This window comes from Pseudorasbora parva, chromosome 8 (genome assembly GCF_024679245.1).
Source record: "Pseudorasbora parva isolate DD20220531a chromosome 8, ASM2467924v1, whole genome shotgun sequence".
Classification (NCBI taxonomy): Eukaryota; Metazoa; Chordata; class Actinopteri; order Cypriniformes; family Gobionidae; genus Pseudorasbora; species Pseudorasbora parva.
The window spans coordinates 11,014,313-11,031,978 of record NC_090179.1 but is presented as its reverse complement, the minus strand read 5'-3'; the positions used below and the strand labels follow the sequence as shown (position 1 = coordinate 11,031,978).

The window sequence follows — 17,666 nt, the reverse complement described above, 5'->3', positions numbered from 1 at the left end:
TCCAGAGTGACTGTACAGCTGAATCAGATTTACCTGTTTAACACTGTGAAGCTGCTTTGAAACAATCGTTATTGTAAAAGCGCTACATAAATAAACTTGATTGATTGATTAAAAAAAAGAATTCAAATAGAAAACAGTTATTTCAAATTCAAAAAATATTTCACAATATTACTGCTTTTGCTTAGCCTGACAAGCCAGACCCACATCAAGATGTTTGGTCTGGAAACTCACCATAGACAGCTCAATCCGAGGGGCGGGATAAACAGTTGTCTTTCAAACTCCCTCTGCACGCGATAGGATAGCGCTACAACCAACCAGAGCAACGAAGGTGAAGCAAGGCTCACTGATAGATTAAACATTCACCGTATCCGGTCGGCTAAACTCCGAACACATCTTTCCTTTTTAAGAATGACTTCAGTGCCGTTCTTTGTTCTTTTCTCAGAGAAAAGCTTAACTCCAAGTCTTCCAGAGTCGCGGTCAGAGCTGATTCGAAAGACCGCCGTTCGCCAGTTTCTGTGTTTACTAGAAGCACGCAAACGCAACTCGGCCGTCGTCATTATGGCCCCGCCCACCGACTCTATACACGATGTAATTGGCCCGGCAAGAGTTTGGCGTTTACAGCTCAGAAGGGTATTGAGAGTTCCTAGACGACACTCGCGGGCAGATTAGATTTGCTGCTGCTAGGCTGCGTCTAGATTTCTAGGCTAGCTTTTGCTGTATTTTGGCTCAAATAAATGAAGCTTTGATGAGCCACTCTTACTGTCCAATAACTTTAGACTGGTAGCTATTATATTTTATATGTTCTTGGGTAATAAAAAATATGCTGTTATATCATAATTTATTTATTTAAACGTTGAAAAAATGTCAAAATGTCAATTTTATTTGTGTTTTTGTTTATACACACTAAACGCACATACGCACACAGCTAAATCCTATCAAATTATGTCATTTATATGAACTTTGATGTCATTCAGATGTCAATCAACATGAAGTAATATTTATTAATAAATAGTGCTGAGATGATCAGAAATCTCTTTATTGGTTACTTGCTGCATTGAAATCCTCCCACATGGAGGACTAAATGAATGTATTTGGTTGAAGATGTTTATTAAAATAGCTTTAAAAAAATATGGACAGCACAACTCCAACCCCGGAGTGAATATTCAGTTATTTAGGGAGAATTAATTTTTCTTCTTGAAGACTTGATGGCAGACTTTGTCCTGACAATGGATCTCCTAAAAAAGAGAGAGATAGTGTGTTAGTTAGTATGATAACTATTCACACATACACTGAAACATTTGGTAACACATTATTTCGATGGTTCACATTAGACGTTCAACTAACTCTAAGTAACTCTACAACTTTGTCAGCTAACTGTCAGAGTAATAGTAAAGTATTAGTATACTTTAAATGGTTAATTGCTAACAATTTATTTTGATGCTCCTTAGATATTATACTGACTATAAGCAACTTTACAACATGTCAACTTATTCTACTAACCCTAACCTAACAGTCTACTAATAATACTCTAATGAGAGTTAGTTGACATGTAGTGCTAATTTAGGATTTTTAAGTGTTCTTTTGTAACGTAAGTGCCATGGTATTACCATGTTTATTTGGGTATGTAAAATGATATATCCTCTAAAATATGGAAAATAGAATGATACATCAATATGTTAACAATTTAGTACCATGGTATTAAAAATACTATAGGTTTATGGTAACACTTTATTTAAGGTGACGTAGTTACATGTTACTACATGTAGCTACTTACTAATAACAGTCAATTATGCATAATTTCAAGTAACTAACCCTAACCGTAACTCTATAGTAAGTACATGTAGTTAATTATTTGAGTAAGAACAATGTAACTATGTCACCTTAAAATAAAGTGTAACCCATATTGATCGATAGGTTTATTGATGGCCTGAGGTTGTTGTTTACCAGGTGAAGCAGGTCTCCTTCAATCCACTGCCTCCAGCCACGGTTCTCCTTCTCTCCCTTCTGCACACAAACCAGTTTATCACCGTCCCACGTCACCAGCGTCTGAAAACAAACATTTCAACAGATGTAAAAGACGTATAAGACGCCACATGCGCATTCACAACATTAAAGCAGTTATTATTTGGTTAAATTTGCTTATCTAGAACACAAAGTGTATTAAATGAGCAAATGTTATATTTATCATTCATAACGGTGCACTCAATTTTTAGGTCCAAATTTAAAGGAGCACTATGTAATTTATGTCATAATAAGTGAATACATCGTCAATCCTTCTTCCAAAATATATTTTTGTCTTACCCAGATTCAATATGGTAAGCCGATTATAAGCGTTTATATTTTGGATCTGATGGGATGGTTATAGTGGGAAATTGTGACCATGCATCACTCGCCCGAGCGTCTCGTCTTATACACAAATAGAGAAAAGCTGTGGTGTGGGAGTGACAGAGGTTTGTTGTCAGAACGAGCGAGAAAGGTTGGCATGGAGCAGCTAAATCTCCAGCCTCTGGGAATCACTCGTTTTAAACAAACGCTGAACAGAGGAGAGTCTGCTGGCAGAAAGAGAACGCGACAGAGCTCGTAATAAAACAAGAACCAACATCGGTTTGGCTTTTGAGATGGCGAGGTCTGAAAGGTTGTAAAAGTGATGTGGAGATGGAGTTTTTAATAACTCAACAGGTGAGTAAGGTCATTTATTGAACACATGAATTGCTATATGTGGCTCTCTATGCACTCAAAATAGTTTATTATCAGCGATTTCATTTTAATCATATTTCTTAAAAATGTCTTATTCAAAACACTCAGCACAAATCTGTTCATGGTGAAAACAATTAATATGGCTAGCAGTGGAATATATACATTTTATGAAACTGAAACCAATAATTATAATATATAAACCCTATTTAAAACACATTTAGTGTATTGATTAAAGACATTGTACCTGTTTAACTTATGACTGGCAAATATGCATCACATTATTTGTTTGCTTGCGTTAAAACTGTGTAATAAATGGAAATTTGATATGCAGTTCAAATAAAAATCTTAAAATTGGGCCTAAATATATATAGTTGAACAAATATTATCTAATGATTGTTACCGCAAATCAGTATCAGCTTAGTAACAGACTAAAGTCCAGTTTTGAGTGGAGCATAGGACACAACTGAGATTTTAGAGTTCTGGCTAGCTCTTGGCATTAGCTCAAGTGTACTTAGACTGTGAATGCTAAAAAGGGACTTTCCATTTAGGACAACAATTAGGACAACTAGGGTGACGCTTACCTCTGTTTAAGTGTACATGAGAAACCATGGCATGACCAAACCAAAGCAACAATCAGAAGAGTAATGTTGGTCAACTTATAGCTGTAGTGGTGCTCATGACCTCTGATTAGAGATAATGTTCTTTTAATCCAAGTGTACACAGATCTATGGGGACTCAGTAAAATACTTTTAGAGAAAGCAAGCATGAGGGTGGCACTCTAAAACAGTATAAACTGGTACTTCTGTTTAGTGACCAAGACTGCCAAACGTTTTGTGACCGCGAGCCCGCATAATGAACGGCCGGGCGCGTGGACCCTGTGCGACTCTGAGAACCGAATGAATCATTTCAATAAGAGTGAAGAGTTAAACAGATGAATCAAACACTATTATACGAATGACCAAATAACCAATTGGCATTCTAACCTAAATTCGAGGTCATGATAAAATGGAGTCAGATAAAGATAAAACGTGCAAGAAACCTTCACCCATCAATCGTAAGCCGTCTTTGGGATGATTGGACGGGCCTTACAAATAAATTTAAATGTCATGAAGTTCATCAAGCCAGAGGTCAATAAACGATTATTGTCCATTTTGGGACGACTTGACCTTACAAACGAGATCATTGACGTGACTGCACTGATGCTATTGGATGAGAACTGAACTGAACTGCTTTATTGATGAATTAGGCTCATTTCATAACTCATGAACTTCACAGTTAATGAACTGAACTGATTAATGACTGTTTACTGTTGCCTTTTAGAGCCGTTTTACAGCAGAACTAGACTCTGTTTGCATTGAATCATTATTTTCCCGTATTGTATAGTGTAAAAGAAATAAAGATGACTTGACTTGACGTGTATAGCAGATTATCATCTCAAATTGTATATTTTTTTCATTTCTGAGAAATGTGATCCTGTTTTGGACTTTGCTATATTTTGGACACCTACTTTAACAACTCTGTTGTCCAGGGCTTTTGTGTGCTCCTCGAACTCCTCTCCGATGTTGAAGTTAACTTCATAGTTTCTGAAGGTGCTGAGAGTTTTAGTCTCAAATTTGTCTCCATTCTGCACGATGACCTTAGTCTGTTTGAGATGCACTGCGATCTTACGGGTGGCAAAGTCAATGTCTGTAGGGAACACAATCAGATGTTAAGACCTTGCCCAGGAGAGATTGTGTGAACAGATCTTACAGCACGACTGTGTGTGAAACTAGTGAACGGACGCTTGTGAATCAGTCCCATGATGCAACAGAACTTAAAATGTAAGATCTGATCAGACTTTAGCTTTGATCAGACTTGACCTCATTCACACAAAGGTGGCCGATGTGTTCAGGTTCACTCTTCTCTCTCTCCTTTATCAAACCGACTGATAAGATACTGTCGTCATCTTTGACCCTGGAACAAGCACTACATTTCTTTATTCATTTATCACACTTTTTGTTCATTATACCTGAATTAAAAATTAATTCAGTTACTTTATTAATTAGTAATTAATTAACAATATTAATTGTCCTTTAGCTAAAGTGTGACCAGCCAGGTCTTACAGGTCTTAGGTACAATGAATTCATGCATTCAAATCTGTTGCAAAATGAATATTGCTCATGTAAGGCTGAATGTTTTGCAACCCCAAACGTCTGACTCTGTCACTTTACTCGGCATCCTCTTCTTTATTCTGAGATTTTCAACAACTGCACGTTCACTTGAGCAGGATTACAGCGAGCTCGATATAAGAGCTCGATCTGCAGATCTGCAGCGTAAAGGTCCTTTTGATAACTTTATGATTCAGTTCAGACACACAGTAAAAGAAAATCTCTTACCCAGAGCCTTCATGACGTCTTCAAAGCTGTCATTGCTGACCATCTCCCACGTGCCATTGAAATCAGCCGGCATTGTGAAGCTGTGTGTGTGTGTGTGTGTGTGTGTGAGAGAGAGAAGAATAGGACGAGGAGAGCCACGGCCTTTTATAGCCGTGTGTGTGTGTGTGTGATGAAATGATCCGTAGGGACAGAGTTCTTGTGATAAGACCCTTTATCTTCATTAATATAAGGGCTGGGTTTTAGAAATGGGATGTACTCGTGTCGGCTTTAACACGGTCTGAGAGAAACATACAGAAGCTCTGCAGATGTTGCAGTTGTCATGAAATTGTAAAGTCTCTATACTGTTTTAATCCACAGTTTTTAAGTACCTCTCATTTTTGTGCATTAGCCAATTCTAATGATTAAAACAACTCCAACATTTTCTGCAGAACATCAAATGTCCAGCACTTCTGGAGCTCATGTCAAATACTAACATGACAAATAGTCTTGAATTCAGCTTTTCACTCAAATTGTTATTCAGATAATTTGATTTGCAATCAATACTTTGCATTAAATCAGAGAAAATAGATGCAATTTGTATAAAGTGAATTTGCACTAGTATTGGTGGTTGGTACTGAATCTGGGATTTAAGCTTCAAGGCTGAATTACATCTTAATTACTATGAATATCAATGAGTTTCATTAATCAAAATGTCAAAAGATAAATTCAGCTTCTCAATCTTCAGAGGAAAATGAAACTACAGTTTGTCAATATGCATAAATTAATTCAAGCTACACTACAAATGTGTTCTTCAATATTGATATTAGGTGTGCAGGAGCAAAAGCCAGAGATAAGCACAGAGCTGACTGTACGCATGTACTACAGATCACACAGGCTAAAGTTCAGTTTGCGGTCGGTGATATGTACTATTGCACAATTCTTCTTTTTTTATTTTTTTGTTTAAAGAAAAAATAAACAAAAAAATTAAGCTTCATTATGACAGAAGTGCTATGCAATGTTACTGCATCAGTGTTGACAATGTAGCACAGTTCAGTTTTGTACTAGTTATTAAAATCAGACCAATGATTATACTGAATTGTACCATGTAATCTTGCAACATTGGTCACTGTAAATAGTAAAGATATGGACATCTGGAATTGTATGCTTAGATGATACTTACAAAAGGTAAAGGGGCAAGCCACTTCATTTGCTTAATGAACCAGTAAACAAATACACTCACCTAAAGGATTATTAGAAACACCTGTTCGATTTCTCATTAATGCAATTGTCTAATCAACCAATCACATGGCAGTTGCTTCAGTGCATTTAGGGGTGTGGTCCTGGTCAGGACAATCTCCTGAACTCCAAACTGAATCTCAGAATTTTTGTCAGCAATTTTGAGTGTGGGATGGTTGTTGGTGCCAGAAAGGCCGGTCTGAGTATTTCACAATCTGCTCAGTTACTGGGATTTTCACACACAACCATTTCTAGGGTTTATAAAGATTGGTGTGAAAAGGAAAAAAACATCCAGTATGCGGCAGTCCTGTGGGCGAAAATGCCTTGTTGATGCGTGAGGTCAGAGGAGAATGGGCCGACTGATGGGCTACAACAGCAGAAGACCCCACCGGGTACCACTCATCTCCACTACAAATAGGAAAAAGAGGCGACAATTTGCACGAGCTCACCAAAATTGGACAGTTGAAGACTGGAAAAATGTTGCCTGGTCTGATGAGTCTCGATTTCTGTTGAGACATTCAGATGGTATCCATACATGGATCCATATGACTTTCCACTGTGGTAAGGCAAGGTGGTGGTGGTGTAATGGTGTGGGGGAAGTTTTCCTGGCACACTTTAGGCCCCTTAGTGCCAATTGGGCATTGTTGAAATGGCACAGCCTACCTAAGCATTGTTTCTGACCATGTCCAAATAGCCTAATTATCAATTAATAAAACATGAATTTTGTTTTATGGGATGAAAACACTTTCATCTTTTCAAGTAGCCTATTTCACGTTTTATCATTAAAGCTTTTTTTTTTGCATTTGTCAAAAGATATTATTTGATATATACCGGCCTGTCTGGCACCAACAACCATGCCACGCTCCAAATAATGTATATTTAATGTATATTTGATATTAAATATCAGGCTATTTTCTCTCAGTATTATTTGTAACATGAATGTGAGCAAAAAATACCATGAATAATATAATTTATCTATAGTCAAATGGGAAACACTTTACATGTTATGCATTTATTCATATTTTAAAAAAGAAAAACTGTATAGTTTCCATGAAGTATAAACCACTGTCTTTGTATTAATTGATTTCAAGCATGATAGGCTATGTTTTAAAATGTTGATCAATGTTCATCATGACATGTATATTTAATGAACAGAAAAGTGATTTCATTTAAGTATTGTTGTTAAATATTGTAGACACCAATCCCATCACTGGACTGCAGTGGGGACGTGTTTTCTATCTGGCAATCAGATAGACAAGTCGAGGGAGGGAGGAGGATTATGGTGTGGGGTTGTTTTTCAGGGGTTGGGCTTGGCCCTTTAGAGTGAAAAGAACTCTTAATGCTTCAACAAACCAATATATTTTGATGCTCCTAACTTTGTGGGAACAGTTTGGGGATGGCCCCTTCCTGTTCCAACATGACTGAGCACCAGTGCACAAAGCAAGGTCCATAAAGACATGGATGAGCGGGTTTGGTGTGGAGGAACCTGACTGGCCTCAACCTGATAGATCAGCTTTGGGATGAATTAGAGCGGAGACTGAGAGCCAGACCTTCTTATCCAACATCAGTACCTGACCTCACAAATGAGCTTCTAGAAGAATGGTCAAAAAAATCCCATAAACACACTCCTAAACCTTGTGGAAAGCCTTCCCAGAAGGGCTGGGAATATGATGTGTTGCTTACAAATGATATAGAAGCGTTACAATAATAATAGAGCATCTAACCAATCTTAACCAATATATAGACTTCTTCAGTAAATTATGTACATGTGATCAGGGACAATATTTGCTAAAAAAAAAAACTATTTGCCTTTCATTTTTCCCGCGGCAACTCGTTTAAAGATTTCTTAAGCAAAACAGATGACTGAAAACAAGGAAAACAAATTCCAATTCCAACCTGAAATAGTCCTTTATTCATAGAAAGTCATCCCTCTCTCACTTCAGCAGCCAACAGGCTTAACATCCTCAGTGAATCTTGTATTCAAGAAGCTCTTATGAAAAAGACATTAAGCAAAATGCCAATTGACAACTGCATTACATAAACTGCGATGCACAATTCAAAGACTGTGTACAAAAGTTCATTGCTGTTCATAAGTTAGGTCAGAAAAGGAATTAATACTGAAAGTATGCAACACAGATCACGAAAACATCTTCCCAATATGAGAAATCACAGGACTTTGCTGGAAGTACTCATCTGATTTACTGTACTTAGCAAATAGGTACCAATTCATATTTCATGGCATGGCAATTCATTTTAATTGAATACAAAAAGAAAATTAATGCTCGACAGAGGAATTTAAATATACAATGCTTTGCTACAAACTGATTCTCAGAAACCTGGAAATATGGTCAAAGAAATCCAAACAAAGAGGAACCGGATGACCGGAAAAAGGTTTGTACATTTTGGCTCAACGATCCCTTTAACAGTGATAATACAGAATTTGAGAGTCAGAGTCAAAGATAAGCGACTTGTTCTTTTTTGCAAAGGGAGTTTGGACCTAAATGCTCATGTCGACAATATGACACTAGATTCCTAGAACTAAAAAGAAACAAATGCAAGTCTGAGAATATGGTAAACGTAGTTGACCCCTGAGTTTCTAATGCAGACTTAGTGTATAAAATACCTCATTACAGTGTGCCTTTAGTGCAAGCCAGCAAATATGCTCAATTAATCAGGAGGTATATTAAGATAGCACCCAAGCAAACAATGCTTCTCTATGCAGTCTTTTCCTGTTGGCCGAATCACAGAGCGGGGCTGGTTTGAACAGCCAAACGAGTAGATCAAATGCATCTTATTCATAATTCATTAGTTTGTTTTGTTTTTTTTCATAGAAAATATAAATATCCCTGAATGGAACTGATTCACAGTATATTGAGGACTCCAGTGCTACTACCATTGTTTTTTTTAATGTTTGGACAATCAAATGTCTTCAAGGTCTCCAGTTAGTGTCTTTTGCATGGCTCGACCGTCCGAGTCCTTCATTCACTGTCTTGGTAATTCACAGTCCGCTTGCCTCTGTTTCTGGTTCGGATGCGCGTGGCCCGTTGAGGTTTCCCATACGACACGTCGCTATCCTCGTCAGAAGCATCCCGCTGACGTTTCCTCGAGCGCGAGGTTCCTCGGTTCCTTAGCCTTCTCTTTGGACTGCTCCGTGAACCTGAACTGGCATCCGATTCAGATTGGCCAGACTCTTTGCTCTCAGAGTCAGGACCGTCCCCATTGCTGGCTTCATCCTTGCTTCCATTGTCGCTTTCGCTTTGCTTCCGCCGTTGTAGGGCCGCTTTGGGATTCTTCTCCTGAGTCCTTTGTTCTCGACCGTTCTCCGATTTGAATATGGTTTCGGAGTCGCTCTCAGAGTCCGTCGAGCCACTCAAGCACTTGAAGCGTTTCGCACTCTTTCTTTGAGGTTCCATGCACTCGTTCTCATCACTGGTCCTACTACTTTTGTTGTCCGTCTCTTCAGACTCTGAGGAACCACCACGTTTCCTTTTGGAGTCGCTGCTCGATGGTTTTCTTGCCTGGGAGTTGGTTTGCTCCTTGCTCTTTCCATTCTTTGATTGCATCTCCATCTCAGGACTGAATTCTTCATCCGAGTCTTCACTAACGTAGCTCTTCTTAGGAAGAGTTCGAAGTGATTTTCCTTTGGATGCAACTGTAAGGCAAGGTTTCCTCCTTGGACGCGTCTTCTCGTCTTCCTCTGATGCGTCACTCTTTGACCATTCATCAGAGGACATGTCCACTTTTTTTCTCCTCCTTCGGTCTAGCTTCCCTTCACTGTCCGAACTGGAGGCAACCGACCTTGCATTACGTTTTTTGCGAGTGTTTGATGGCCATTTTCTATTTCTGAGGGACCTTTTTTCTTCTGCATCATTGCTGTGATTCCCATCATCTTCTGATTTTAATCTCTTTCTGTGCGCAACAGATTTTTCCGAAACATCACTGAGTTCTTCGGAGTCCTGGGTTGTTGATGCATTTGTGGCTAAGGTTTTTTTGTGGGTAAATTGCTGTTTTGTGGCAGAAGCTTGTTCTTGGCTTTCTGATGATGCTTTGCTTTTCTTCAGTTCTTTCGCTTTTACCTTTCTTCCATTTTGATGAGGGTGCTTTTGAGTTCTGGGAACCTCAACATCCTCCTCAGAGCTCTTATCAGAACCCTGCTTGCTTTGCCGATGTTTCTGATGTCGGGCTTTGGAGCAATTTTCCTCTTCTTCAGCATCAGTGTCATTCAGTTTCTTTATTTTACTGACAGCAGCTTTTGCAGTCTTCCTGGTGGACTTCCGTCTGACAACGAGGTCATCATCCGACTCCTCATTGACACTTTCATTCCGACTCCCCCCATCATTTGAGTTGTCCTCACTGTCCTCCCATTGATGTTTGGTGCTGTGTCCATTAACGAAAGGAGACGTTTCTAAAAAAGAAAAAGAAAGAAGTCTACAACTTCCTCGCCTCAATGTAGATATTGACCTCTATTTTCAGTGTCCCAATAACCTATTCAAGAGTTAATTCACCCAAAAATGACAATTCTGTCATCAATTACTCATATCAACCCAAAGATGCAAGACTTTCATTAATCAGGGATGCAAACACATGTATGGTCAAAAAAGAGAGAGGTATACCCCAGGTGATGATAACGGCGAAATGACTGGTCATACGGTAACGCTCACATGCATTGAACAGTTTACAAAGAGACCGTTTTGCCCACGTTTTTCTTTGATTATCGCTATTGTTTTAGTGCAGGCTATCACTGAGGAGCCAGCACGTGTATCCATCGACAGAAACATACATAAAGCATTATTTTCAAGTTACAACCCATATTAAAGATGCGTCATCCAAGGTGAGATGAACCGCAGCCCTTTATTTACAGATCTATAGGCAAATGGGAATATGATCTTCGAGAGAGTTTTACCTGCTGACTGTCATAACCGAACGCGACGCGCAGTTTGAGTGCTGAACTGAGATGATGATTGACAGCTGCAGCGGAGGGAAGACGAGTTTCCGTCAAATTAATTTAATGATGGAAATAATATTAATATAATATCCTTGTCCCACACATTCAGCTAATAGCTTTAGATGACTTTGCAAGAGTGATTGCTGAAGGATCATGTGATGATATATAATCTGATCATCACGACAGGCTGAATCTGAGCAATTGTCTGCAGTCTTGTAATTCTCTATGGTGGAAAAACCCTCTATAACATTATAAACCAGCAATATCTAACCTGCAGTGATCTTACCAAAACGTTGCCAGTAAGACGGGAAGGCGCAGCGCCGAACTCTGGTCTCAGGGAGAACTGTTGCATTGGCAGATACCACAGACGTTAAAAGATGCTCAGCTAGAAGAAACACTAGTGGTTCACCCGCGCTCATTGGCGACCAGTGTTCTGATTTTCTTAGCTCATATTTACTGTTTGGTGCAGGCAATTCAGAACTACTGTTGGTGAAACTATAAATCAGACGACCCCCCAATAAAAACTCTTCGGATCTGCACGATTCACACAAGTCACCCAAAAAGCAGGAGGCGCCAAAAAGCGCTCTTTTTGCATCCCTGATTACTCTTCGAAACATTCATCATGTGACTTCTAAATTAAACTACATTTCATGAGTAAAGACTTTTATCCATCAGGAATTGACTAGACTTTAAGAAGGCATCCATACTAGAACGGGGATATGACAGTTCAGCTAATAGGTCCTAGTGATCAGTGATGAGCAGTGTTGTTTAAGCCTAAACAAGTTATTATCATTAGGGATGCACTGAATCCAGGATTCGGACGAATATTGGGCTTTTTGACTGGGTTCGGTTTCTGCCGAACCTTAGAATTTTTTTCCACCGAACCGAACCCACTTGCACTACGCGATACTGGTTGAACATGATGCCGCGGTTGATTATGGCAACGTGTTTACCAGGTGGACCGTTCGAATGCAGTAGGCTGTGAGAAAGTGAAAATGGAACTTGTGAACAGAAAATGTGTTGTTTGGCAGTACTTTCAGTCACGAGAAGGCAATTCAAGTCGAGCTATATGTTCAATTTGCAATGCCGATTTGTCTCGTGGTGGCAAGAACCCTAAACAATAGCCGCTGGATGTCCGGTTCGCAAGCGAATTGTTCTTTTTAACCGGATCTTTTTAGTGATCTGGTCGAACCAGTTCACCAAATCTGACTGAAACGTTCTAAACGGTTCGCGTCTCAAATCAGCGCTGATCTCACAAGTTACTATAGTTACTCACTTTGACATGAGTGACAGTCTCTCCGACTAGAAATAAACTATCTTGAAGTATATGTTGTAACTCCAACAGTCCACTGAACTGAGACATGTTCTGCTGTGAGAACCGGTGAGCTGAGATACTGCATGCGTGATAGCGTCGTCTTGAACAGAACTGTTTCTCTCGGAGTGGGACGGCTGCTGTTTCTCTCCGAAAACGGATGCTGATATTATATGAGCACGGGTGAACTGAGGATTTGTGTAAGTTTATGTTATGTCAATGTAAGATTATTTAGTCTGTGTAAAACATCAGTGTTTGCACGACAGTGGCTGTATGGAGTGCTTTTGCAAAACATAAATTAAAAAACGTATCCAAGATGATGATGATGGCAATAATAATTATTACTATACTAAGTTTTGATTAAAAATACTTTACATGAATGTGTTTGAATGTATTTTCATCCGCCAGGATGATAGAAATGACGTCATTACGTAAGGATGTAAAAGAAGCGGTGATCCGATTTTTTTAACCGGTTCATTGAAATGAACTGTCCGAAAGAACCGTTTCGCGGAAAAGAACCGAACATCCGAGACAATAAGAGTTGTGCATAAAGGAATCTACAGACAGCAATACGGCACAGTCATCCTGGCATAATGTTGCCTGTTTTTTAAATTAAAAATACACTGCTGTGGACGTTATGTCATTAATGTGTTTACTGTGATAATGGACTGAGGATGGGAGTTGGATTCGGTATTCGGTTTCGGCAGAATCTTAACCAGTGGATTCGGCCGAACCTCAAAAATCTGGATTCGGTTCATCCCTAATTATCATTAAGATTAACTTGTTTCTTCTTCAGAAAAGCATGCACTTATGAACTGTGCAAAACAGGGACATGTAGATGGATAAACGTTTTGATTTCATAATGCCTGTAGAGCTCAATAATTCAACAATGAAGAGGACACCACCAAACTTACCCTTTTTCTCTACTGCTGATCGCCTACATGGTCTGCGCCCAGCAGATCTATGCTCTTGTTTGCTGTGAGAAGAGGAGTCACTGTCCACGCTGACGCCACTTTTCTCTTCTTCACTAGCTGAAGCATCACTTTCATTCGACTCTGTGAGAACAAAATTAATAAGAGGGACTTTACATTGGAAAGAAGTTTAGTTTTTACTTAAAACATTTCAAGGTAAGCAATGTAGATGTTTATACCCTCCTGAGAAGCTTCCTCTTCGTCTGAATCTGAACTGCTCTGAATGACAGCAGAGCGTTTGCTAGCACGGGTTGCAGGCCGGGTGCTGCCTCCACGATCCTCCTCATCTGAGCCGTCACCGTCTTCCAGGGTATCCATGAGTTTCATCTTATTGACTGCTGCCATGGCGGTCTTGCGGGTCCTCGGTCGGCGACTGACAGAAGATGAAGACTCGTTTTCTGAGGAGTCTGAACCCTGCGACGGCTCTTGTTCAGAATCGCTGCAGGGTCGTGGCTTTTGACGCTCGTGTGACCTGCTGTGTCCATTCATCTTAGCATGGCTCTCTAGGATACAGAAGAAAGTCACTCCATGAACGAAAAATCTGCATGTTAACCTGTCATATTTCTTCCCTAGATGGACAAAGCTGAAAGATCACCTGCACACATCGTCTCACCATGTTTGCGCTTTGCTCCTTTATTCTGTGCAGCTCTTCTCGCGGCTCTAGTCTCTCGTCTGAAGACACGAGACGAAGATGAAGGTTCTTCATCCTCTTCTGACTGACTCATAGATTGTTTGCTGTCATGATCAGACCCTATAAATGAAAAACTATGGAATGAACATCAGGGTAGGGTTGCACCAGTCGTTCGTAAGTTCTTTCTTAAATTGGAACATAGTCCACACTAGAGGCTTGACAACTAGATAGTTTGTAACTAACTGTACTTTTTTCAGTTGCACCATTTGTTCTTAATGCAGAACATAGCTAGTAGGTTGTAAGCTCTCCATAAAGTAATGCGTAGTCGCATAATATTAAGTTTACCCTCAATGGTCCAATGGCAGCCTTTAGATACGAGAGCAGAAGTTCTGTTGAAATTAGGGATGGGTATTTGATAAAATTTTCTTAGTCGATCGTTGGGAGAATTAATGATTGACTATCAATTAATCATTAATAATTTTATAATAAATTAATTTTATAATTCTTTAATTTTTCAAAAATTCTAAAATGCAATGAATAAAAAAATAACTAATCGTGAAAAGTGTTGCATTACAGTTAGATCTATGGCATTGCAAGTGTTAATTTCGTTGACAAATGTACATTTTCTTCAACAACCTTTTTTCACAGATGAAAACGATATGATAACAACAATGACGGAAATCTACTGTCATTTTTGTCAACGAATAAAAATGAGATGAAAATGTTAGGGAAGGGATCAAGTCAGAACTGATGTCCTGTGTAAAACATTCGGACATTTGAGGTGTAACCTCAAATACAGCGATTCAGAACGGTTCAATCAATGAATGGCGCACATTTATGCCAGGCAATCATTTATGAACTTATGCTGAAGAATAATGACAATGTTTACTTTACGATGTTTATATAGTTATATGTTTTAGACAGTTGTAACAATGGATATTTGATCTCCCTCATCTGAACTTGAATGAGCATCCTGCAACTGCAATAGAGGCTCATGCATTTCAAAATAAGAGTCAAATGTGTATTTCAAGCTTGTTTATAATTAAAAGTCACACACTATATATATTCAGTTTTTTTTTTAACATAATAAACGATTTAATTTAATTGCCATTTACTTCATAGTCAGGAGGAAAGATCAGTATATGACATATTCAATAAAGTATCAGGGTTATAATAGTTAACTATAACCGTTAAAATTACTTGAAATTAAATAAATATTAACTGAAATAAAAAACAAATGAATAAACTTATTCAAATACGTTCTTTAGATTTAGTCAACTCAAATTTTATATTTAGTCGACTAAAACTAAAAACAATTCAGGTGACTAAAATATGACTAAAACTAAATCAAAATTTGTTGTCAAAATTAACACTGGTTTTGAATCCGTTGTAACCTAGTGCCCATTTACATCAAAACTAGGCTAATTTTAACCTGAGCAGTTTTTTTTGTGCAAATTGTCCATCTTACCGGATGAAGATGAGCCACTCTGTCTGAAGGTATCGTTGACTTCATTGACTCTGCGGCGCTCCGGTCCTGACACTTTGGCTGAGGTAGATTTGGCTGTAGACTGTTCTGTATTTTCCTGAGTTTTTATAGTAGCCCTCTTTTGACTAGGGCCAGGAGGAGGAATAAGCACAGGTTTATTGTCTTCTGCATGCAAACTATTAATGGGGAAAACAACAAAACAAGAATAGAATAAGAGAACATGCAGAGGCCAGGAGATCAGGCCTACCGTGTGGATCCTTGGTTGGAAAAAGCAGAGTCCTGATGCTGCAACTTCTTCCTGAATCTCTGACTGCGTCGCAGCTTCAAGCTACTTTTGACAGCAGTCTTGTAGTCGGAAATTATTTTACGTATACTTTCCTCGAAAAACGCTGAGAGTCGCAAAGTCATGCTGTAAATCTGTAAAATAGCACAAGGACAGTCTTAAAGAATTACACAAAAAAAGCCACGACAAAGTAAAAAATACAATTAGTAGAGACATGAATACGTTACCTTTGACCGTTTGTTTGGCGTGTAGGCTTTAGCATTGGCAAAAATAAGCCTGGTGTCCTTGCAAAAGTCTATGGGATTTTCATAGCGGTCTTCTTCAAGAGTCTGCCGCACTGTTCCAAGGTCCATAGGCATGTCAATAATATTACCGTAGTCCTAGAGACACCAAGACGCAGTATTATAAAGACTTAACATCATCGGACAAAGTTAGACGAAGAGGTGAAACTTTCCAACACTACAGAGAAGCGACACTTCTGGTTTCACATATACATAATTTACAAAAAATACCCCCCGCTCCTTCTGACAATGCTTGACCTTCATGTTTCAATCCATTTGTTTAACTGGGTTGGAATTATAAACTCGCTAACCGAATTAGTCGCAAAACATACAGTTAACCATTTACTTTCACCCCAAACAAGAATATTCAGCATGTACAATATAAAAACCCATAGCTGACAAAAACATCTTTCTTTGGGGTGGGAATTGTGTCATTTTATGGTGATGAAAATGTGCCAACCAATAAGCAGCTAACAGGTTCGGTGTGCTCTGCACAAATTATATGCTATTCTTGATGTAAATAAGACATTTTTATCAAATTATATATTTTTTTTGCATCAGGGGCCTCCAAATTAACTCTTTCCCCACCATTAATGAGATTTTCCATGCTTCTCTGCCATTGAGGAGTAATTCCCTGTTTTCACTGTTAAATAGTAGTGGGCACTGTTAAAGATCCTATGAAATTGTACAGCATCTCCCGAATCAAAAAAGGCAAATATCTGAGTAAACCAGAAGGAGCAGATAAAAGTTACATATGCACAAGTAAGCTAATGTGATCACCAAAAAAATTCAACAGCATATAAATCGAAATGATGACCCAAAGAAAGAAAGAAAGAAAGAAAGAAAGAAAGAAAGAAAGAAAGAAAGAAAGAAAGAAAGAAAGAAAGAAAGAAAGAAAGAAAGAAAGAAAGAAAGAAAGAAAGAAAGAAAGAAAGAAGCTAGAGTACTTTTTTGTTTGTTTAAAATATTAGCGGCTCTGTCAGTTACTGAAGAAAAGAAAGTAAGAAAATACTGGAGTTAAGAAAGATGACCACTTTCCTAACATTATTCCATTGATTGTTCTTTGGAGACTCACCGGATAATCTCTTTGATCTACGGGATCCCGGAAAGGCTCTGAATCCTCACACTCAAACATGTAGTCCAGTAAACGTTTGCAGTAATCCTTCCACGCATCCCTGTCCTGTACGACCTCCATTGATGGCTAGCGAAATCAAGACAAGAGGAGAGCCTTTAACAATCATTTTTCCATTTTTCTCATTTAGTGTTAGATTTGTAACCATGGGGCATATACACTGATCAGGCATAACATTAGGATAACATTACATTTTGTGTTGGTGCCCCTCTTAATGCCAAAATAGCCCTGACCTATCAAGGCATGGACTACAACAAGACCATGAAGGTGTGCTGCAATATCTGGCACCAAGATGTTAGCAGCAGATCATTTAAGTCCTCTAATTTGCGAGGTGGGGC

The 17,666-nt window shown here is 38.7% G+C and overlaps 2 protein-coding genes across 3 annotated transcripts in view; both read right to left on the bottom strand.

The window, feature by feature from the left end:
* Nucleotides 1-1,082: 1,082 nt before the first annotated feature.
* On the bottom strand, nt 1,083-5,231 carry rbp2a (retinol binding protein 2a, cellular). The gene is made up of 4 exons (XM_067450100.1): nt 5,073-5,231; nt 4,205-4,383; nt 1,945-2,046; nt 1,083-1,235 (listed from the first exon to the last, which is right to left on the bottom strand). The coding sequence occupies exons 1-4, from the start codon at nt 5,143-5,145 to the stop codon at nt 1,182-1,184; spliced, it is 408 nt and encodes a 135-aa protein (XP_067306201.1). The 5' UTR covers nt 5,146-5,231; the 3' UTR covers nt 1,083-1,181.
* A 2,952-nt stretch (nt 5,232-8,183) lies between these two features.
* brwd1 (bromodomain and WD repeat domain containing 1) overlaps nt 8,184-17,666 on the bottom strand; it is a 37,518-nt gene continuing 28,035 nt past the window's right edge. The window contains exons 35-42 of one of the 2 annotated variants that reach the window (XM_067450090.1): nt 17,272-17,397; nt 16,143-16,295; nt 15,880-16,049; nt 15,615-15,757; nt 14,111-14,266; nt 13,695-14,018; nt 13,459-13,599; nt 8,184-10,692 (exon numbers count right to left, since the gene is read on the bottom strand). In XM_067450090.1, coding sequence (XP_067306191.1) covers nt 9,266-10,692; nt 13,459-13,599; nt 13,695-14,018; nt 14,111-14,266; nt 15,615-15,757; nt 15,880-16,049; nt 16,143-16,295; nt 17,272-17,397 — 2,640 coding nt within the window. In that variant the 3' untranslated portion in view covers nt 8,184-9,265. The remainder of the gene's footprint in view (nt 10,693-13,458; nt 13,600-13,694; nt 14,019-14,110; nt 14,267-15,614; nt 15,758-15,879; nt 16,050-16,142; nt 16,296-17,271; nt 17,398-17,666) is intronic. The other variant, XM_067450092.1, reaches the window with a different exon arrangement.

Bases quoted from the DNA above. Each gene is read 5' to 3' on its own strand.
- rbp2a (XM_067450100.1), bottom strand. From the start codon at position 5,145: ATGCCGGCTGATTTCAATGGCACGTGGGAGATGGTCAGCAATGACAGC. The intron at 2,047-4,204 runs GTAGGTGTCCAA...GTTTGTTTTCAG, and splicing joins TGGACAACAGAGTTGTTAAA to ACGCTGGTGACGTGGGACGG. The intron at 1,236-1,944 runs GTAAACAACAAC...TCTCTTTTTTAG, and splicing joins AAGGAGACCTGCTTCACCTG to GAGATCCATTGTCAGGACAA.